General features: G+C 38.8%; 1 protein-coding gene across 1 annotated transcript; it reads left to right on the top strand.

Moving 5' to 3' along the window:
• Nucleotides 1-385: 385 nt before the first annotated feature.
• valopa (vertebrate ancient long opsin a) lies at nt 386-22424 on the top strand. The gene is made up of 5 exons (XM_042501917.1): nt 386-764; nt 4478-4688; nt 12739-12856; nt 15118-15351; nt 22188-22424. Exons 1-5 carry the CDS (start codon nt 401-403, stop codon nt 22422-22424), a joined length of 1164 nt encoding a protein of 387 aa, XP_042357851.1. The 5' UTR covers nt 386-400.
• Nucleotides 22425-24873: the final 2449 nt, after the last annotated feature.

Genomic DNA, 24873 nt, shown 5'->3' with positions numbered 1-24873 from the left:
CAAGATGCCACCGATCGGTCATTCATGCACTTGCTGGCAGCGCTTTTCAAGACATCGCCTGTGCCCGCACCGCGTAACGCGTGCTCCACCACAACTCTCCACACTCACACGTAGATCCACGCTTTCCAACAGCTCAACTCAGCATATTTCTCTCCCGTGCTTCAATATGCGAGTCAGACAACGCGGACTGCAACACAAGAACAAGAAGAGTCCCAGGGCGCGCGGGATGCTCCAGAGCGCAGGCAGTAGCAGCAGCGGCATATTTAACGCAGACTAGAGAGAGCGGCTGTTCAGGAGTGACTCCTCTTGAAGTTGTGACTGTCAGAAAAAGACAAAAACCAGGATTTTTTTCTGTCAGTTAGGGCCACCAAGCAAGTAGCCTACACTCTGGGCATGGACAATGGATACTTTAAGTCTACCAGTGAACGCTGTTTCATACACTGTGGCAGCTGAACTCTCCGCCACTGATGATCCGTTCAGTGCGCCCATCAGGGACATCGAGCCGTGGAACTTCACTATCCTGGCCGTGCTGATGTTTGTGGTCACCTCGCTGTCTCTGAGCGAAAACTTCCTCGTTATGTTTGTCACTTTCAAGTACAAACAACTCAGACAACCCCTGAACTATATCATAGTTAATTTGGCCATCGCTGACTTTCTGGTGTCCCTCATCGGTGGAGTAATAAGTTTCCTGACAAACGCCAGAGGTTATTTCTTCCTTGGGAAGTGGGCTTGCGTCTTGGAGGGGTTTGCTGTAACTTTTTTCGGTACGTTTATCTTTTTTTTTCTTTTCTTGTACTGTATTGCAGGGTTGCTTTAGACAACTTCCATAACTGTAGGTGTCAGTGTTGGAGCTTTTTATACATAAATTGCAAAGATGTGTGATGACCATAAAACAGCTCCACATGGCACATTCTCACACTTCCACCAGAAATGACTTCAACATCTGTTCATAAATAAGGACATCTGGGAGGGAGGTGAAAGAAAAGTGACAAATCACTGCCAATACAGCTGTTGCTAAAGCGAAAAAGTCGACTGGAAAACAGTGTGTCGTCAACTTTGCTCTGGTTCTTTGAGCGTTTATATCTTGAATGTTTTAATCCTTTAATATGTCAGAAGTAATATAGGGAGAAAAACAAATACCTAAAGAACAATAAGTAAAATTCAAAAGGTATAGAGAGCAGCAAAACAACACATGGGAGTGATTTTAAAGTTGTTTAAATGTGTAAATTTATAAACTTCATTGTTTAATCAGCTCTAGAAATTATATTTGCAAATCTATACCAGGTTATACACTGCACCCTTCATTGCTGATTCCCTATTTTTGCAGCTCTGCAAGTGTAATCTGCATTATGGAGCATATGACAAACTGAAAATATTCGATTTGAATCATGGGCAATCATTTACGCAAAGTAAAATCTTATTCTACATTGTCAACCTAAAAGATGAGAAACTTCATTGAGTCAAGGCAACAGCTGAAAAAGTCACTATAGTGTCTGACTCAGTTAAATTTTTTTCAGCCCATGCTGCAGATTTTAGAGTGCCTGCATGAAATGTTTTATTCGGCATAAAAAGTGATTCAGAAGCAAAAGCCCAGCATGAGTCGTTAAGTCAGAATTCAAAACCATGCTCACGAGCCTCATGACACACCGCAGTGCATGACTCGCCATAAGTAGGTTACCGGCACCATGGCCACCAATAACATTTAACGAAGTCAGTGGATTGGTTTTGTGGACGCTTCTGAAGCTCTGTCTAAATCAGAATACAGAGATTCCCAAAGTGAATTCCCAGGCACCTGGCGAGTGGCCTGCAGAACTTTCATCAAGGGAAAAGAAAATACCTGGTTAATTGACGAAAATGATGTTTAGGCCTATTGGGTTTGCTAACAAGGTTTGTGTCATTTTATTCTTGCAACTTGGAGTAAGTAGGGGAGAGAAGTCATAGGACCTCTTTATTACAGGAAAAAGGCCAAATTATTTCCTAGAAAACATTATGTTTAATGGATGCTTAAGAGATTATAATGAATCTCATTCTATAGAAATATTCACTTAAAATAGTTTACCTTGTAGTGCTTTAATGAAGCAGCTCTGCTCCTTATTATGAGTTAAAATATCCCATACACTGCAAAAATAAACGATTTCTTGTCATTTAAAAAGTTGTCTAGGCTACCTTATTTTTTTTAAGTTGACTTAATTTGAGGAGACAACTTGAATCATTACAAATTACCTCAACTCGTCTTCTCAAATTTAGTCAACTTAAAATTTTAAAGCAGTCCAGACTCTTCTTCTTATTTTTTTTTAAAGTTAAAACAGTTTGTTTTTACAGTGTATGGATTTTTACGAGACCTGCATTACATATTGTGCTGAGCAGTGGCATTGTTGGGACATGGCATGCGAGGCTTCAGCCCTACATGTTTTATGTATAGCCCCGGATCTAAATGTGTCGGCTATATATGTACATACGATACTGTATGATACGATACGATACACTTTATTGTCTTCGTAGGGGAAATTTGTCTTGGACTCAGTGCTACGCAGATAATGCCTCCACACTAACAACAAAAACAGCTGTCACACCATGACATTATAAACACAACAGCCTGAACAAAAACAACACCTGATGTGCAACTGCACATAGTCCCAGTTAAACTTAATACAAATTGAGCACACATTGTACACGACACCTATTGCACTCACCCAGTAATAAAAACACCATGAGGATGTATAACAGAAATTCTCAGGCAGCATTGTTTAAAAGTTCTACAGAGGAAGGAACAAAAGAGTTTTAGTATATATATGTTTTAAAAATAAGATTAGGCCTAATAATGATAAAAAAAAAAAAGCCTCAGAGTGTACTTTGTTTCATTACTCCGCTGTTATGTTAATACATTTTTAATGACTGCAGTATTCTGATTTTACTCAATACAAATGACTACCAATATTTTTGTTTATATAAAAATGTTTAATTATCTCTGAAAGAATAAAGTTATTAAGGGTAAATGGAATGCCAAAATGCACAAAAAGCATAAAAATAGAGCTTGTTCATCAAAACAACTTCCTGGGAGATGATCTCCCCAGACCCCCTACAGAGGTGTATACTAAGACCCAAATGTCCTGAAATCCTAGAAACGCCCCTGGTGCTGAATTCATATAACCTCTGAAATAGACTTAACATACTGATACTAAACAGAAACAAAATCCTCAAGACAGTGAATTAATCTAAATACAGGTTTATTATATATATTACATGTTTGGTCCAGGTGTATTTGGTATTGTGATGCATCTAATTACTGTACAAAAGAATCCCATTACTCATGATTACGGAGATTATGAGGAAAAAATATTGCAGGGCAAAGATTGCTCCAGCACATGGCCACACAAAATCACATTTTGTTAGCTGGTGTGGTGCTAAAAGATACTGTCTGATGTAATAAATTATCATTGAGGAAGCAAATCGATAGTCCACTGAAGTGACGCTTACATCTTCAAGGGACTTGTGGTGGAAAGCCACTCCAATTTCAGCTTCGACAGCAGTTTCAGTGATTGACAGCTGCGTGACACTGGTATCACCTGTATGTGTGTGTGTGTGTGTGTGTGTGTGTGTGTGTGCGCGTGTGTGTAGGGGGCAATGTGTGAGGAAATTAGAAAGTGATTAAGTTGAGCTAGCTCTTCCCAATGAGCAGGGTGAATGATCCATGTAATATTTTGCGCAGGGTGAGAGTATTTTCCATTTCTGCTTATTTCTATCTACATGCACCTGCACTTTTCAGATAAGTACATTCAAACATATAAGGTAAAACAGTGGATGGTTTTCTAGAAAAGCATACCCTTTTATGGTGAGCTTGAGTCCACTTTAAAAAGCTACAAAGCGGCATTGAAGTATTAATTCTATTAGTGAACCATTGCAGAGGCTCTTGTCGAAATGTGTGTGACATAATTGAACACCCCGGTTGCCTATACTAGACTCACTGTAGAAGACAAAGGAGAGAGGTTGAAGACATTCAGAGCACCTGGCTGTGGAGAGATTGGTAATTAACCGGTCGGTGAGAGTGACTTATTACCATAATTAAAGCTGGCTTTTTTTTAGCCCATTAGGAGGCAGCCTAATGCACCCACCCAGGATCATTAAACTATTTCTAGCAACAGTACCAGCACTTGAACCTGTACAGCAGTGAGACACTATATCAAAAAAGAGGAAATGTGGGGGACGTCTTATCCTAGTTGGATGAGTTCCAAAAGCCAACTGAGTAACTAATGAAATGTCACACTCTGGTGAAAGAGGGAAGCAATGTACGAAAGATGCGAATTCGCACATCGTTCTCAAATATCATGACATTCCAGAAAACAATTTCTTCAGGTTTATTCCTGTTAAATGAATGCATTGCTTCAATGATTTTCACATGTCCTTGAACAAACTCCAGGACTTTGTGGTGTATATGTTTCTGACCACTGTTGTCTCACTGACCTCCTGTTTTCTTCAGGAATCGTGGCCTTGTGGTCCCTTGCCGTTCTGTCCTTCGAGCGATTCTTCGTGATCTGCCGGCCTCTAGGGAACATCCGACTGCAAGCGAAGCACGCGATCCTCGGTCTACTGTTCGTCTGGACCTTCTCCTTGATCTGGACCTTCCCTCCGGTGCTGGGTTGGAACAGATACACTGTAAGCAAGATCGGAACCACCTGTGAGCCTGACTGGTGAGAAATAAGCATTTTATTTTCTTCAACAAAGAACTTTAAGATATTGGTCTTAAAAGGTCCATTCACCTAAATCACAAAAATGGATTGTCTCACTTAATCTGCCACAGTGGACACCTTCTTTTGTTGCAATTTATATGTGGATTATTGATTGGGCATTGTTTCTGAAATGACATGCTGCTGGGTGATTTTTCAAATGTCATTTTTAATGCTTTGATCAGCACCATTGTATTTGGCTGGAGGCACAAGTTTCAGAACACAACATTTAAAAATCCTGTCACAAATCCTAGGAGTAAGTGAGAAGTAAGAAGTCAGGTTTTTTTTGCGATACAGCTGATGTGACTCCTTATTTTAGCTCACATTGTACTTTGATTCTGATATAATGGTTGTTTTTTTATTAAGTGTAAAGTAGTTTAGTATAAAAGGTGGATTGTGAGTCACAAATACAGTTTACAGTATGTGCTAAAGCAAAGTTCTGACCCCATGCACACATACACATTTGCTTGTTTTCTTCCTGATCCACCTTTTATACTAAACTACTCTACAATTAGGTGTGATATATATATATATATATATATATATATATATATTGATATCATGCTTTTTAATCTCAAATAAAATGTTAAAATTGCAACCACTTGGGGGCAGCACAAGACGCTTTAAGGTTCATCATTTTTGTCAATAAACCCTAACCCTAGTGGTTAGGTCTGGGTTTCAGGATAAGATGTTAGATATTAGGTATATAATACAGGACTACACAATCACATGTAGCTGTAGCCTCCTTTATGCTTCATGCACGTCTTCCTGGTCATGGGCTGTCTACATCCAGTGCCAGATTGTCATGTTTCCAGCATGAATGGAAACATGAATTCAAAGTCCTTGCATATAAATTAACTTAGAACATAACTGCATTGCATGATGTTAGTGATAAATTAAAGAACACCTTTAGGCTATACAATATGTTGCGTTAAATGTCACTGTAAACACTAGTGGAACAAGGTCCATCTCTGGGCTTGTGTGTCCAAACCAACAATAAATAAATATATATAAGTATACAACAACCTTCCCTTGTTGAACAACTTCTTAAATCAACAGCAGAAAAAAGTATTGCCAATGCATGGTGATGGATGTTGAGAACATTAGCAAGCTTTACTATTGTAGCCACCAGACTAGCCGTCATTATTTCCACGCTACACAGGCGTGTTATGGGAGTGATAATGGAAAGGCATATCCCTTATATGTGAGAGTGACCACGTATGAGGGATTTCTGGGAGGTGCAGTCCACAGTTTTACAGAGGAATTCAGTATGATCACCTCAACTTTAGAAAGTTATGCGGTGCAACAACTTCTCTTGTAGCACCTGCTGCATCATGCCCGAGGGAGCCTGTTCCTACCAACAAGTGCACAGCCATAGTATCATGTGACCTCTAAAAGCAAAAAAAGTGTTCCCATTGCAGTTTTGTGAAATATGGCTTTTACAAATCTCCTGAAATATCACCTCATGCAAGCGTAAAAACTTTTGTGAGAAATGGTAGTTTTTTTGAAATGCATGTTTTTCCATTAGGCTTATTTTACATTCATAATTTCAAGTTATGCAATTTGAGGGTTAATGGAAACCTGCCTAGTGTCTCCTCAAATATTTTTGAGCTGAATGATTTTCTGCAATCAGAGCATAAAAGTGTAAAAGTCAAAAAAAGCAGAAGGCCCCACACAACAAACTAAATACATCAAATTCCCAGGTGATTGCAGCAGTTACTGTTTGAGGATGGACATTTCAGCACATAGCCAGCACAGTATGCACCTGTTAATTGGCCTAGCAGCTGACTCTTTGTTGAGGAGATCAGAGTGAGCAAAGAATATCTTAAGCTCACTAAACAAGGCCTCACAGCCTGTGATGGTCTGACTGTTGCTTTGTAGGTGCCAGAACTGTTTTTGTAAACATGGTCAGGGGTATTAGTTCCTCTGCTGGGGGAATGAGGGTTTAGCTGTGTTCTGATCTCCAACAACTCTCAAGAGAAATGTTGGGCTGTTTAGCTGCTAAATTCACCACTATGTTCACAAGCTAGTCCGCTTACTTTTCTAGTTCCTTTAAAAAGCTGCAGGCTCTACAACCACAGAGTTGGGTGGTAATTCTCTGTGGGTTTGTCACTGTCGCTATGCATGGTCATTTGACCTGTTGTTGCTATAAAAATATTGGTTGCAGCAGCTTTACACTAACTCCAAACCTTTGCCATGATACCAGATTTCAAAAAGTACTTAATCTGCAAAATTACCATTTATATACTGATTACTAATCACTTGTTACTTTGTATTTGTGAAAAAAAGAAAACTGTTCTACCCACTTACCTCTGTGGTGAAAGGAAAATCCAAAAAAGGCAAACATCCCTCATGAATTGAAATAACAACAGCACAACTATATCGAAACATCCGTTTACAAACTCTCACAGAACTCGTGTGGTATAATCCAAGTCTCATTTATCTGGTCATATGATCAGTACTTTCCTAACACATGCTTTTTTAGTAAAACATTAATAAAACACTTACATGTACAAACAATTTCACACACAGATGAGCAGCTGCCCTGGACATGACAAGGGTGCGCAACTTGTAGGCGAAGGTCTTTTTTATTGTAGTGTTTTAACAAAAATGGATGTGCTTAGGAAGCGTTAAGCATGTGACTGGATAAATGAGACTTGATTATGTTGTATGACTTGTTTGAGAGTTTGTTAACGGAAATTTTCATGTAATTTTGCTGTTGTTAAACTTAGTCCCCATTTACCTAAATTTGTGAAAATTACTTTCAAATTTCTGGATTCTTTGTTCATTGTGAAGGCATGCGAGAAAACAGACTTTCCTTTGTCACAAACTGTTCATACATTTTCCTAAAAAAGTAATGCATGCAAAGTTGTGCATATCCCATTTATTTTGAAAGGGAGTAAATGAGGAAACAGACCCAACAGGTCTTCAGGGTGCGTCTTCACCATGTTTCTTTTCATAAACCTAACCACAGTGACTTTACCAGCCTAAACCAAACCTCTGTACGTTCATTTTGTTACTGTAAGTTAAAAATGTAATGTGATTTATGGACTGCTGATTCGTAAGATATCATACAAATTGTTGTGGATGCATTTTTGTTTGCATCTTTGTTGGATATTATATGAACTGTTCTATGCGGATACATTGCATGAATTCATGGTATACCATGGTGATTTATTGATATACAAACGGCCATATGACAAGTGAAGTAATCCTTTAACCATATGTCATCCCTGGTGATTCAGTCTAACATTTAGACAATGAGTAATCCTATATTCATTACTTTCTTACCACGCACCTTGAACACAAATAGATTATAGACATTCCATTATCAGCCCTTTGGCTTGGATCTATATACCTGCTTCAGTTGTATTAGTTCACACTGTGCGAATATGTCTGCGAAAAAGTCAAGAAAGAGGTCAGCTCTGACCTTAGCCCTGAGGGTGCCATCTGGGTAATGCTATTTTGCTGCGTCGATCAAAGTGGTGCAGATAGGGGGCTGAGTGTTTGCCTCAAACCCTGAAACCATTGCTCAGGTGACACACGGCAGGGATGAAAGGTTTAGACAATGCAATTGAGAGACCACCTTATGGAGATAAACAATGCATAGATGACCTGCTCCACCTCTGGCTGCACCAAGCATGAGTTCTGTCATAAAACATTTGGTTAACAGCTGGAGAACGAGCAGCACAGGAGTTGGGAGGTCCAGAATGCTGCCACATTCACAGCCTGATGCATTTTAAAAGCCTCATTTATGTGCATCTTTTTATCTGTGGATACATGCAGATATTGGGCACTGGTAAGCTATAGAATGTTAAAAAAACAAATATGCAAGGTTTTGAAGGATTGTGCAGAAGACTTGTCAGTAGTCGGCTGTATCCTTGGTGAGGGGTTTGGATAAAATCTACCGCATCTACTATGCTGCTGACTTTCTTTCAAATCCCTTCCACTGCTCTATTTTATTATTTACTATTCTGTATTTATTACAAAGACATGCACAGATAAAGGTTGCCAGCTCATATCCCTGTACTTGCATGGTAATTCTTTAGCATACAGGTTGTTAAATAAGACAACAATAACATAATCACGTTATCATCATACGAACTTGCTACAAAAACTAATGAATTTTATGATGTTATTTGTTATCATTGGTCACTTTATTTAGTTCAAGCCTAAATTTGGATTTGATCCATGAACATAGCACATTTTATACTTTTTGCCTTAACTTTCAAATGTAAAAACAAAACTGAGCTCCCAAGTTTAAATGAGGACATTCATTCTGACAGTCAAACAGGTGTTGGTGAGACAGGGCATACCAGCTGGTAGTGGCAAGACAGACTCTTTTAACTAATTAGATTTTTCAGGATTGTTTGACAGGATCCACTTGACTAGTTCATACCTCACCAAAAAATTACAGTTTGGTTTGCAACAGCACTCCTGTAGATGATTGAAATGCTGTCCAGCTGATACACTGAAGTGGCTTATCAAGTCACTGAATCTCAAGTTAACTTGACCTCCTGACCAAAAGATGAAACTGTTGGGGAAACTGAATGCTTCATTCCATCAGGTGCACCAACAGAGGGATTGATTCAACTCTTCATCTCAGCATTAAATACATTACCATTTAAGGCCAAGAACAAACTGATAAAAGGCTTGGACAAACTTTTTGCATTAAACGTCTGCGGAAAACTGCATACAGATGTAAACAAATTCTGTTCAAAGTACAACTAGGGTCCTTGTCAGCCCCCAGCAGCAAACAGGAGGGCTTGGAGGTGAGCTTACTGCCAACATCGCATGAAACTGAATCTCAATAGTTGCTGCCGAGTTCGGAGTAAATGTCTGTTAAATATCCAGCCTAACTTCACTGAGGTGAAGTGGTTGGTTTGACCACTGTGTTTTGGATTGAACTGGAGTGTGGAAGAAGAGACTGGAGTATGTGAAGTCAGTGCTACACGTACAGTCTGCACACTCACAAAAAATGGGCTGCATGTGGATGTCCGCATAGGGGTATGTGTGGGCCCTCACGGACAATTTTACCATCACGCGGACCCTCACAGTCAAGCAAAACTATGGAAACTATGAAATGGCCATTATTCTGATGCATTTTCTGACTGAATAAGTCTGCACCTGAGATTTGACTTTTGATTTAATTGAATGAGCCAAGGATGTCAGCCTGACACCTATGAACCAGTGTCTAATTTTTAATTTAAAAGGAAAAAACACACAACACAAAATGACATGAAATACAAGAGGTGTCAGAAGTTGCCTTAGTGAGTTTTAGTGTTACATTTCAAAGCACTATCCATTTAGAGGTGGTTAAATTTCAATGTGCTGTGCTTTTAATGTTTTGACTTTTGTTTAAATTTCCCTCGGCTTTACTGAAAGACAGCTAGCTAGCTGTGTCAGCATGTTGAAATATTGTGCTTAATGCCCACCCTATGGTCTCTAGTGGTTAGCTAGCCAACATTAGCCTTGGCTGCTCTGCCATGCGCACAACCTTCGGATGGGAGCTAGCTAGCAGTCCCCAGTGCAAACTGCAAAGTAGTAAAATTAACCTATAGACTGACATGTGTAACCAGTCAAAAATATTTGGTGCACCAAAGTCGGCTAACCAGTTAACTTATTAATGGTTAGTCCTAAGCCAACCATTGCCATGAACGGACAAATGCATCTACAGTATGTACATCTACAGGCCGGAGACTTTCAATTGCAGGGGCCAACATCCAAGCAGTTCAGGCTTTTTCTGCACCTGGCAGGGGCCATATCGACTAATCAAATGGCATGAGGTTAACAAAGGCGTAATTAAACTACAGACGGCAGATGTAGCAAATCCAGGTGGAGCCACTTGAGCACAGCCACAGGGTGCATGACTGTCTGTAGGGGGGCAATTAGAAAGAAAATAAGCAAAAAATTGCATTTTCATGGAGAAAGTCTGAATGATTCAGGGGGTCTGGAACTGCACATGGGTCCTAGAACATGTGCACAGATAATTACAGTTTCAGAGCCTCAAGTGAGCTGCTATCACAGGCCTGCGAAGTATCCCTGCCTTTTCAGTTATTTTGTGACATACCCAACAATTCCCTCAAAACTCTGCAGTGTTTTTTGACCACTGTATGGCACTGCTCACTCGTTCGACTGATTTGTTTTGTTCAAAAAGCAATTTATACAAACCTTGCACCTTCATGCATCAAGGAGTTCTATTTTGCATGTGTGTCACATGACAATAAATTCATGAGGAACAAGGTGGGAATTGATCCATCACAAATGTGTGCAGGCCACACTTCCCTGGTTCAGCAAGATGCATGCATGCAAACACATACATATGCACACAGCTCTGTCTGCCAGGTAGTTTCTTACACATTAACCTGGAGCTTGTTTCATTTGACAGCGTATTCTCACTGAAATGACATAATTAGACTAAATTAGTGGCCTCGGGGAACCTAATTGTATCACAGAAATCTGTCTCAGCTGTGAAATTTCCCTTTTAACTGAAGCTCAAATGAGGTGCAAAATTGTCATCTTTCTCTCCAGCCAGATAAAAGCCCCTGAATGTCAAAATGACATTTCACAGACAGTCATAGCTGAGATACTACACGATTATTCACCATTTTGCTCTTAAAGGAAGGTGTTCTCAAACAAAAGGTGTGGTGTGTTTTCGGTTTTAAACATCAATCCATTGATGTTTAAAGCCTATATCTGTCATTAACAGTCAATAGGCATACATTCTGGGTGATGCAGGGGGACATGTCCCCCTCAATATTAAGAACACGTACATTTGTCCCCTCCCAAATAAAAACATAAATGCAAGAAGGACCCTAAGAACATGACTCATAGCTTTCCTTTGGAAGGATCACTAGTTCACAAATTATTGACACAGCAATTAGGTAAGTGGCAACCTCAAAAGCAATGAGTGCAACCTACCATAAAAGGGAAGAGGCAATGTTGGTGTTTCACTCTGTACATTAATCTGAGATTTTGATAAGTCAGTGGCCTTAATTATGAACATCCAAAGGCACACCTGTGTAGTAAGGATGCTGTTTCATCAGCAGCTTGGTATGTCACACATGTCAATTGAAAGAATCAATATGGAAAAGAAGAAGTTATCACTGACCTGAATTTAAAAAATAATTGTGATCAAAATTTGACAGGAATAAGTTATTTATGTACATCAAAAAGTCTTTTATTTTTAACTCAAATTCATGAAAAACGAAAACAACAAAGACGCTCGCAAAAGTGTTGCGTTTATATTTCTGCTCAGTGTCGATTTATTTTGTTTTATTAATTTATTTTTTAATAATATGACTTAATTATCATAATACTACTTTTTTTTCTCAAAATACTACCACTTTATTTTAGGATACTATGTGGAATATGTTTTGAATGCAAAAAGATTTAAATATTAGTGGAAATATTGCTGAAGCACATAAGGGGTTTATATATTAAATGAATTCATGTACCTATATTTATTTATTTATATTATTAAGATTCTTATGTTGTTAAACTGTATGTTTTAGCTAATTTTAGTTTACTTATATTTTATCTCAGATTTTTTTTTTCTTTTATCTTATTCTCAACTTCTTAACCTTTTAGTCGTAACTACTTTATTGTTTATTTATTCTCTTTTTAGTGTTTTACTTCAGCTCTGGTGTTTCATGGTTTTGGCCTGGACTCCCCTGTCTGTCTTGGGTGGGGTGATCTCTGTGGCGATGTCTCTGTGAACTTTGATCAGCTCCTGGTCCAAACGGCCCTCCATGATAGTCCTCTGTTCTCAGCCATGTTTCTTATCCAAAGCCATTCTGTTCTGTGCCTTTTTATTTTCATCTTTCCGTATATGTTCTGGGGGGGTGGGGGTGGGAGGGCCTGGGAAGGGGGGTTTGGTTTATTTGTTTTGATGTTGTTTTATAAATAAAGTTTGACTTGATATGATTTGAAATATTATGTATTCTAGCGGTTAGATTTACATGTATGGCTTTGAAACAGTTTGAAGCTCATAAACATTTTTTTCTCCTAACAGGTATTCAACCAACGTGATCGATCACAGCTACATCATCACTTTCTTCAGCACCTGTTTCATCCTGCCTCTGGGAGTTATATTTTTCTGCTATGGGAAGCTCCTGCGCAAACTTAGGAAGGTCAGTATAAGCTCTAACACATTGCACATGGAAATCATGAATTTATGAAATTTACTGTATAAAGTACCTCTTATGCTTTCAGTCGTATTTACTTGTACAATGTATTTCACTAAATGTCAAATTATTTCCTGGCCTGTTGTCCATTGTGATTATTTACTAATAATTACTAATTGTGCTAAGGTTATGAGTTAAAGGCATGCACGTGCACACAGGTACTTCACTTTGAGTTTAAAAAATGTTCCAACAATTTTTGAGAGACAGAAAGTTTAATTCAGCAGCAGAGACCAGAGGAAAAACTGGAAGGAGTCAGGCTACAGTAGTGTGCTAAGGGGAGGGTTATTATCATAAAGATTCACATCCAATATACACTAGTTTTCTGAAAATTCAACCTGATTTGGGGATTTTATTACAGGAAATATCAGGTATGGGCTAGTCATAGCTGTTGCCATGACATTTGATGTCAAGTTCCCTAAAATCTGCTACAGTGTTCATTAAGTCATATGTTTCTTGCATGCTTCCTCATTCTTTTGACTATGGTAGTAAACATGTCGTAATGTGGAAATCGTGGGTCTGAAATGTAGTTGCACTTTACATATATGCTTTACATGTATGCTATGTATAATGCATGAGGACAAAATAGCACTCTAAGGACACAGATTGGAGTCATTAAGTGGGACATAAAGATTATTTCATGGAAGCTGAACTAAATGCTGGATAACTAACAGGGCAAATTGAGAAACTCTCACTTAATAAGGGTCTAGCTGCACATTTTTGGTGACTCTGTAAGTGCATTCACATTACATTAAGTGAAGGTGGAGGCATAATTAAGCTGTGTCTATGGAGGTGTGCAGGGACATTTTAATACCAAATTAAAGTTTCCCTGTGGAGATCTCATTTTGTTTTAGTAAATTAAGACTTCATTGAAAACATAAATGTTTTTGGAAGAATCCCTAACATTAAATGAGAGTGGCTGGTGGCCTGCCTAAAAACAGAAACTCATTAGGCTAAAAGAAGAAGCTGTTAGTGTTTAATGGCAGTCGAAGAGCTGTTGTTAAAAGATTCACAATTATGTGAGACACAAATGAAATATTTCTTTCATGATGAAAATATTCCATTTTAAAGGTATAAAGGGAATTTTCTGTTTGTTAACAGCATTGGCAGCAAAAGTAAAAGTGAAAGCCAATCCTGGACAGGGCTTTTGTCTCACTATATTTGCATTTTTTTGGTGGTGTGTCCATTATTTTTGTAGCTTCCTCTGGGATACATGCTGCTTACAGTCTGGCACCTGGTCGCTACCTTTTTATAAAGTCCAGTCTTCAGTTTAAAGCAAATCTGTGAATCCTATTATGAGATTCCTTATGAATGGCTGCTCGTTGCCTTTGTTGGTTGTATTGGTTAGGTTTACACAAGAGGAGTGAGATTGGTAGAAATGTCAGGGTAAGCCAATCAGAGGAATACTAAGGCAGAGTAAGGCGGGCCATTCCTGTACCATCCTAACACTTGACAAATTCACATCCCAAACACAGTAAAATAAGAAGAAAATTAGAAAAAACGGGCAGAGGGGAGAGTCTCTGCAAAAAAATACACTGATGCACACTTCTAGTCAGGCTGCTCTCATGCACTGTTGGATGCATCTACAGTAAGTAATGCACCACAATTAGTATAACTATGTAATAATGAGCCAGTAATTTGTGTATAACCCATGTAATCGACAAAGCAGTGATCACATGACCTACCCACTGATGGGAGTAAAGAAAGAAGTTGTCCATTGAAGTGGGTAGTTTGGGGTTGTGGATAGTTCATAAAACATAACTTTCCCCCAACAGACCACTGTTAAGAAAAGTATGATACCAAGTTAGGTATATTAAGGTACGTTGTCACTATGTTTCTTTTACCAAACCTTATAGTAACTTCATTTGCCTGAGCCTAAACTCTGTAAGTTTACTTGCCAAAAACTAACCAATGTAACTTTATGTTAAGTGTATAAGATTCAAGGGATGCTAATTTTTTGGATACCATACGAACTGTAAATGTTATTCTAGTGAGTCATATGTGATGCTTGAGAAAGATTACTTTTGTTTGACTCGATACATTGTTTTTTGTGGAAAATCCTGCCTGGAATGCCTATAACTTGGATATATTTGCAATTGGAGGGTTAAAATAAAAAAAGTAAGTATCAGCTTTAAAAGAAAAAAAAACATTTTGGTTCATATCCTAATAGATGTGCTGTACAGCTAGTATTGGTTCTCTGTGTCCTTCAGGTATCTCATGGTCGTCTGACCAGCGCCAGGAAGCCAGAGCGTCAGGTGACCCGCATGGTGGTGGTGATGATTGTGGCATTCATGGTGTGCTGGACGCCCTATGCAGCCTTCTCTATACTGGTCACAGCTCATCCAACCATCGAACTCGACCCCAGGCTGGTCTCCATCCCTGCCTTCTTTTCCAAAACAGCTGCTGTCTACAACCCAATAATTTACGTCTTCATGAACAAACAGGTAACTGAGCGTTTTTATGTTTAAGTAGAACTTGATTCAGGCCATTTGGCTTCTGTTTGCTTGGTATAATCCAATATTTTTTTTGTTTGTTTTTGCAGTGCCCAGTGCCAGACTAGTTAAAGCAAAAGAAAGGTGGCTAAATTCTTTCCGTTCCCAGAGTTGAGTCATGTCACTGTATGCAGCAGAAGAAAGCTGCTGCAGAAAAGTGATCCGTTTTTTTTCTGTTGTTGTTGGGTGTTAGCCTGTTGCTCAATAATGCATGGTGTATGAATAAATGAAACATGAATTCCAGAGAGAACAATTGTCCATGCGTGGCTCTATTAAAAAATACATTCGCCACCTATGGTGAGCTGTGCAATTTTTCATGGCATTTACATGAGGCTGTCTAGCTCTTTTTCTCGGTGGAAGTGAGACACGTGCTTTGGGTAATCATTATCGACTGTACAAATATCAACTATATGGCAGCGGCTGATTGAAAATAGTGATTATATGCAGGTCCTAAACACATGACTCTCCATATGTTTAGATTCTTCCTTCATTCATTCATTGTCCGTAACCGCTTGTCCTCGTAAGGGTCGCAGGGGGCTGGAGCTTATTCCAGCTGTCACTGGGCGAGAGGCGGAGTACACCCTGGACAGGTCGCCAGACTATCGCAGGGCTTAGATTCTTCCTTCTTCTATTTATTAGTTGACTGCAATGTGGATGACTGAGTGATTTAAAATGTTCCACCAAAGATCTGAATAACTGGATTTAACAACTTATCAGTTGGCAAATGTGGCAGCCTTAAAGTGTTTCAATCCAGAGCATGCCCAATTAGGCCAAAGCTATTTTTGATCAATTAAAAAAAAAATTCTGTCATTTTATATGTCTTCATAATGGTATCATTTAAGGGTATTCACAGTACATGAATTGTTTAGTATTACACCTGTGTCACCTGTATACATTCACCCTTTGTTTGAAAAGGCTCCGGTAAGCCCCTGTCTTTTTAAGAAACCCTACCGAAAAAGCCTAGTCTGCACTGATTGGTCACCTTGTCTGTAACTCTGTGTCTCTGCAATTATTGAAAAAGCCAGGGGAAAAACTAATGGAGAATAGCAACACTTCTGGGAAAAGCTAGACGAAGTGGCCGGAGAGAGGGAAGTCTGGGCTTCCCTGCTTAGGCTGCTGCCCCCGCGACCCGACCCCGGATAAGCAGTAGACAATGGATGGATGGATGGGTGGATGGATGTAGTCTCTCTATAGCTGAATGATGTTGGCATTCAGATAGAGATCTACACTTAATATGGCTACACTGTATGTGTCTCCCCTTTTCTACTACTTTGACTGTGAAGCTTCATGGAAACATGCTGTTATGTGAATTCTGTGGATTTGAAATGCAGTTGCAATTTAGGTACAGTATGAGAGAACATGCACCATTTTATTTTAAATGTGCGTGCATTTGGATTATGGCCCCTATTTGCCCCCCATAATGTTTCTTTGCAGATCAATTTTCTTGCATGTTGACAAAAAAAGAATTCTCAAATCTGTAGATTAGATTTTGTTGTGGTTGCACTAGCAAATGTCATTTCCACCAACCTGCACACAAGCTGATGGCTTGCTGTATCTGTAAAGGATATGAAACAGTTGGTTTGGGTTTTTTTTCAGTGGCGACTAAGATGTTTGTAAAGAAGGAAATTGTGCTGCCCACATTTTATGATTTTCACAACTTCATCAAGCAAAATTTGCATGATGTGATTAAATTCAAAGGTTTTCCCGCCTGTTCAGCAGTTTGAAATAAGCCAGTATTATGTAATACTATGGCAACAGTGTGAATGATGTTGGCATCATAATGCACAGTGTCAGAAAACAAATGCATCTTACCCCTCAGCTGAAATACACCTAATAGTGTCCTAAAGCCAAACACTGATGCAGCCCTGAATGCTCTGAGTTATTTTGTAGATCTGGTAAACAGAAACATGCTGTGTCCAATTTCCTGATGTCACATCAGTTTGGAGTCACCCTTGTACAAAGGTGTCCTGAGAAGCTCTGTTTAACCTTCATAAAAAAAACCTGTCATCTGAAGTTCTTTAATGACGTTTTCATGTTAACATGTATTCCACCCCATTTTCACATGACAGTTTTTTCTTTATAGTCCAGCTATTAGAGTGAACATAAAAACTGTCAAAGCCAGTTATGACAAACACGGCCAAATCTGCCGACAGAAAAAATGAAATGGATCTATTTTCAGATAGGATGCTTTACGACTAGATCAGACCTCCCTTTCCACGGAGGTGCATAAAGTCTGCATGTCCATCTGATTACCCCACTTATTAGCTGCACTTGCTCGTACCATGATTTAAATAGTGTCTCCACTGAGACATCAACTAGATGTAATTAAGGATGGCTTACAGCCTCAGCCAACCTGCTAGTGCTTAGAGAAGTCAGCTGATCTCTGTTACCTCTAGTCTCTCTCTATTTCTCTCTCTCTCTCTCTCACAGTCACATAGCAAGGCAAAGTGAATCAAAGTCCCAGGGGATGTCCACGATGCATGATTACCTTCACTTAAGTCTAATTTCCACTGCATGATACCGCCACCATTTGACTCACTTGGAGCTTTTATTTTTTGGTTTACTATTAGCTAAAGCTGTGGATAATACCCAAGCAGCAACCTGAAAAAAGCTAAAGCTGAAAAATGAAGACAGTGCAGGTTTGCCAAACACTGCAGTTCACGAAATAAGCTCTTGAGGCTGGCTCCAAAACAGAGTAAATCCTCACAGACCCCAATGTTAAAATGCTCTTTTTTTAAAGCAAAAATAAACATGTTTACAGCCTGGTACAAACAAAGGGGTTTTGGTCTCGATGGCTTATGTCAAATTCAGGGGAGGTTACATCTTATACAAATTATCTGTACAGAATTCTTTGAAGCTGTCTTGGGGGCATCATGACAATCTATGAGTCATGCCACCTTTTGCCTCTCTACAGCTCCAACCGCTACGTCCATTATTTTATACAGTCTATGATACTTTCTTTCGTACCACCTCAGTTTGTGGTTCCAAACCGGCTGAGCCAATACTAGAAGATGGAAGTAAAACACAGTGGACCACTGACTGAGCAGAGAGAATGGTCACTAGCATGACTTGAGACATCTTGCACAAACCAGCCATTTATGAAAAAAGCTATATTAATGTCAATAGCAACTGCATTTTTTTTATTCATTAGACCCAGATTTTTAAAAAATGGAATCCCACAAAACTACACCAAGTATTACGTTGAAGATGAAGTCACAGCAGGTGCACTGAAATATTTACAGTTCCATGATATCCTTAAGTGCCATTTCACAAAAGAACCATTCAAACATCCAAGTAGCATATCACATCAAACAAGTCACCTTTCTAAAGATAAAAGCATTACGACCTAAATGCTTGTGTCCTTGGATGGTCATTAAAAGGTATGCTAATACACCAGTCTACATAAAGCAAAGTGACAGAATCACCTGCAAAGCTCAGCCAAACAAATGCTTTCTGTAGATGCACTGACAACACCTTTACATGCCGTAAGACCTGAGTGGCAGTCAACTTGCACACAATGATCCTGAAAAGCTGAAATACCACTAAGAAAACAAAGACTATGAACACATAAAGGACATCAGGACAGGAAATGAGTCATATGACATGACAAACACTCATCAGTCTGTGAAATGAGACACTGGCCAGAAAGTTTTCTAGTATTTATGATGCTTAAGCAGTATAGCATCAGGTGGATTTCTGGTCAAAAAAGATTCTCCAGCTGCAAGAATTAATATTTTTATATCAATATAAATTGATACCGTTGTGAATGGTCACAAAAGTTGAGGTTTTAATGCTTTTGTCTAAGCATTCACTTTCAGGGTGCAAGTGATTCACAAAAACTGTAATATTACTGTAAAATGACTGTAATAGTGTGATACATTTGACTTTATTGAGAGGGCTGACCCCTACTTGTGTACAATAACTATGCGGTGCTCAAAAAAAAACTTACACAATGCAAAATGTGTGGGTCGAAAAATTAAAGATAAAGATGCAATAATTTCCAACAAACTTGTTTCAACAAATGCATGCACATTTTTAAAAAGCAGTCATGATTTCTGTAGATTTCAATCATCACATTGTTGTTAAAACTGCATTACATTTGGTGACGAGCACATTGACTGAAGCTCAAAGTAAAGCACTTGTGGCGCTGGTCAGACTCAGTCTTGTGCCAAATGGAGTGTTTTAAGAACGTTTGAAATGTACAATGCAAACCATTTTCCTGGTTCCTGCCAACTGATTTGTCTAACAGCGATTTTGTATTCTGGGGGAAATTTCAGAGTAATGGCATCTATTTTTGGGATAACTGGCTTTCAGTTTAATGGGACACTTGTCAGACTAACAGGGCTTCGGAGGTTTGGGCTGTTGGAACAATGGGCAGTATTCGATTGGTGATTATATCCGTGTCGCTAATGATTATTTATCAAAGATATCATTGTGTAAGCAATGAGAGCCCCAATAGTCAACCCTACAATATCATTGCAATATTGATAGGGGTATTTGGTCAAAAATATTTTGATATTTTGTTGCACCATTACATATGTAATATACCTGACACAAAGTTGCATTGACTTTTAAGCATTAATTTCCGCACCGGCATCCCTTTTGTAACATCAAACTTAAATTATTATTTTTTCCATGTTTTTCCTTTGACAGTCTAAAAACAGTATAAAAACGTATCAAGATACGTATAAAGAAAATAAATAAAACATGACAGTGATTTCGACAATAACAATCCCTACCACGCAGGATGCTTACAATTATCACGATATTGCAATTATATAATTAATTGTACAGAACTGTAAGCCATAATCAGAATTGGTGTCACTACCTGCAGATGGAAGTACCTGCTGTAGATGTAGTGTTTCAGGCTATTCATGTTGCAATTACGATGACATTTAATGACCTTATTCCCTTTGTAGAAGCGTTTGAAAGCTATACTTTTAAATTTGGAGGGAAGACTCAGTACTAGGTGTGAGAGGTTTAACAGCACATTTAAGGTCCCAGAGTGAACAGAGCCATAGACTGCAACATTGCAGCCTTTTGCTGTTTCATGACATCAGAGAGCAACAGAGGTGTTATTGCCACTCTTTGAAAGCATTACTGGTGTGAGGGGAGCAGTTAGGAGGCTTGAATTGTTAAATTAGATGGATCATTAAGGGTCAGGAATTGTGATTCCTCCCCAGGGCTTTACTGAGTGGGAGTTTCAACTCTGAAAATAGATCAGTTAGTGTTTAGATTTAAACTAATGTGGAAACAAATGATTAAAGGCTATTAGTGAGGACTGGTTGAGAATGACTGTTGTTTTGAGAACAACTATCGACAGGCATTGTTATTTCCATTGTGTGCTTGTGGCTGAGAGGGCAGTGCTGACACTGTTGCACATTGTGCAATATAGTGACTGATGCTCTTTGATCATTAGCAGTTGAAATGAGTTTGACCTCTAAAAATATATATTCTGGAATGATTGATTGTATTGCTCAATGCAGAGACAAGTATCAGACACTGGGGCAAATGATTCAGTATCTGCAGTTCTATCTTTATTCTGGGGTCTGCATGTATTTAGGAAGGCATGTCCTGATTGGGCAGCTATGTTTATGCTTTTCTCAGTGTGTGATTACATGCTTGTAATTAGAGTATTACCCAAAGAGTCCAGTGCTAATAGAACAAGGGTTACAACATCATAACTTTTGATACTGCGACACCACCTAATGATGGTTCATAATCATTGCGCAAGCTTCTGCTTGCTGTCTTTGTTGTACTTTGGATGGTTTTTAACACACACATACAGAGCTGTTACCAGAACTCATCCAAAATCACATTGCTGTAATATTTGTTGTTCAACACAATTTCCATTGTCTGATATGCTCATTGTTTTACTTCCCTTTAAGATTTGGCTGGCGCTCTATTACATCATGTTGTCTTGCCCTTTTCTGCAGTAGCACCTGCTTGGAGAATCAGCGCCACCTACTGTTTATCGCAAAGAACATGCATTGCATTTTCTTGTGCTAAATTTTATGAAAATCTGGTTTAAATTTGCGCTACACAATCAAACACAACTCCCTTGCTGCTCAAAGGCTAGCGGCAGCTACTGGCAACTTTTAAGGTGGAATGCTGCCTTGCATCAAATCAAATACACCTTTAATATTCATATTACAAATTTGACCATTTAATTAGTTTTTACTGACTCTCTTCAACTGCACATTTCAGTTAAGACTGGATCTTCAAACACTTTACACAATGTAGGCCTATACGAATTTCAACTGGATCATGCAATTTGCGGCAGAGTGTTGTTTGTAGTGAGCCCAGGCAGCACTATGACCTGACTAGTAACAGCTGTGACCAGAGGCATTATTTTATATCGGTCCCATTCTCAATTTCTTCAAATTTGGCACAAAAGTCCACTTGGGCTAAACAAACAGCTGATAAGATTTTGGTTGTCAGAGGTCAACGTTACTGTGTTTGTCTCAAGAATGCCTTAGGGAATTTTCTCAAATTTAGCATAAAAGTCACTGATTAGATGATGATTAGATTTTGGTGTTTGAAGACCTCAAACACCAAAATCTTTTTTGTGCCACTCAAACTCAAAAAACACCAACTCAAAATTCATGAGCTAGTTTTGGCAAAATAAATGTCTAATATAATAGAATTATAAGTGATGAAACTTTATATCCAAAGGTCAAAGGACAACATCACTGTGACATCATAAAGTTATGCCAAAGTCCCTAAAACTTTGTAATTACAGATCATTTTAAAAAATATGTTTTTTCATTTCTTTGTTTTCTGTCCAGTTCAGGAAGTGCCTAATCCAGCTCTTTACTGGCACGGGGAGCATCCCAGACAACAATCTGAACCAGACCTCAGAGCGACATGGAATTACTGCAGAGAGTCATACGGGAGAAATGTCAGCCATTGCAGCCCGCATCCCTGTAGGAGGCAACGGGTCGCCCAGGTCTGATGATTCTCCCACTGACTGTGGCTCGTTGGCCCAGCTGCCCATCCCAGAGAACAAAGTGTGTCCCATGTAACAGTAAACTTATCCCAATAGGTGTTCTCTTAATGTCCTTTGACCCTCAGAGTCCATAATAACCTTCTGTAATCTAGATACAGTGTGTTTCAAAAAACTGTTTGAATAAGGACAAAACTTTAAATGGGGAATTGGAGGGTGCAGTGTCAAGCACATTTGAGGGGTGTTCATAGTCAGTTAGTGTAGCACTTTTAAAAAGAAAAATATTTCACTTGCAATTTTTGAGAGACACAAAACATCAAAAACTAGAAAGAGTTTTGTGCTCCAGCATGTTTTGATGGCTTATTCAACATTTTATTAAATTAAAAAAAAAGCACAACAGAGGGGGCAAGAAAGAACTGTGCAGACAGAAATGCTCAGAGCTTTACCCACTACATATCTTGTAAATGTTTGATTGCCTGCCCGGTCATTGGGGACTACCTAGGATGTTCTTTTGACCATCATCATACCTGCTAGTGTGTCACATTAGAGGGCACTTGATTCGACTTGATAGTGTATGCCTTCATATCCCAATGAAAAAAGAGACTGCTAAAAACACAAACTTTTACATCAGTTAGCTGAGGGCTAGCCAGTGCTTTTCACATACCACAATGCATCCAGCCTTTCATCTCATCCTCACTCTTTCCTTTGAAGCCCTGTGATGGCGCCTGTAGAGAAACCGTTGTTTTTCTATGCTGTTTCAGTACTTTGCTTTATCAGTGCATCTTCATTCATCTTTGCTTGTCAAGAGAGCAGACTTCTGAATTTGGATACTTTCACTTGGGCTTATTGTTTGGGTCAAAGCTTTCATCTTTAGTGGAGATGGTCAATAGGACTAGGAGATGACATTCCCCTGTTGTAGGCGGGGGGGGACATATTTATGAAGTGCCAGCAGGGGATCAACAAACACACAAACATGCACACAACTACGAGAAGCATATACACATACACCACACAGATTGCAGTTCACTGCCTGTATTATGATAAGGTCTCTAGGCACTGTGATGATACAATGCACCAATAAATAACCTAGCACAACAGTGGCTTAGCCAAGCAGCCATGTACAAAAGCAATGAGTACTGCCATCACAAGCACAGGTCAACAGCAATATTAAAGCTAAATACTGTCACACAGTTGAACACTTAAGTATTAGCTACAGCAGATGTAGCAGTGAGTGTTGAAATGTCTTCTACTTGACTTTGTGATGCATGTTTGTTCACTATTACTGGGTATTTGTCAAAACACTGATGTATTCTCTATGCTGCACAGTGATTCACCATGTTTAAAAAAGTAACAGTGTCTGTTTGCAATGTGTCTTTAAGAATCAATACATCTGTACCAAATAATGTGATGCCTTGATGTAATTTGCAGAACGACATGGACTATGGTGAAGACAAGTCAGCTTTTATTACAAGCCTGAATAAGATTTTTTTTTTAATGAAAACCAAACATTTTAGACCTCTATGGAACTTAAACCTGCATGAATCAATTTTTTTTTACAACTGCCCGTGTGGTATGGAGCGAAAAATAAGGAAAAACCAGACAAACCCTAAAGCCAAAAAGCATTTTTCCCGTAGACTACTATTGTAATAGAGATATCTATAAAACTGTTGACAGGACATCTTGAACTGCAAACACAGCCAACCATGACTCTTTCTGTAATAAAATTTGTTAAACCTAAAACTTTCCTCCAACCAAGAAAAAGTCATCAACATGTGTCATCAACAAGTCTTCGAGTGGAGTGGGAGGGCCCAGTGGGAGTATTACTATTTAATATATTTAGTGGGCTGCATAACATGGAAGTATCCCCAGTTTCTAGAAACTTTTTCAGCTCTACTGGACTGAATAGGGGTCCGATAGTTATAATTATACATCTCTGTTTTGGGCAATTCATCGCCCCTAAGTTGACAACATGATTGATGCAGCTTCATCTGCCATAATCACAAATTACCAATTTATGGCACGAGGCAATCTGAATTTCTTGCAAACTCAGAGGAAAATAATGTAAAATGCGGTTAAGTTTCCTGTAGATATTTTTAATTTTTCCATGGAAGACTTCTTTTAATGGTGACTATGCCAATGTCTCAACATTAACTACTTAATTTATTGATATTCAAATATTCAAGCCATATCCCAGGTCTGCCACAATGTTACTGTTTGCAAAAGTAAATTCAACCTTTTAACCTTGTCCACATCATATACAGCAGCCTCAAGGGACAAAAATCAAGAGATTACCAATTGATTGAATGTTGTATAAACACAATTGTAAAGGGCATAATTTGCAAACATTCTCTATCTTTAATCCTTAAAGTTGTTTTTTTCCCAAACCTGTCTCTTGGTGCTGCTGTAAAATACAAAACTTGTATTAACATTTTTAGATTATAGGCTACCTGCAGTGCAACCCCCACAGTATGGGAAATTATAATGACAGTAATCTGTGGCTATTGTTTACACTCTGACCTCTGCATTGA

Source organism: Plectropomus leopardus, chromosome 15, assembly GCF_008729295.1.
Source record: "Plectropomus leopardus isolate mb chromosome 15, YSFRI_Pleo_2.0, whole genome shotgun sequence".
In the NCBI taxonomy this organism is placed as follows: domain Eukaryota; kingdom Metazoa; phylum Chordata; class Actinopteri; order Perciformes; family Serranidae; genus Plectropomus; species Plectropomus leopardus.
Note: the sequence above shows the minus strand (reverse complement) of the source record. Positions and strands in the feature narration are given on the sequence as shown.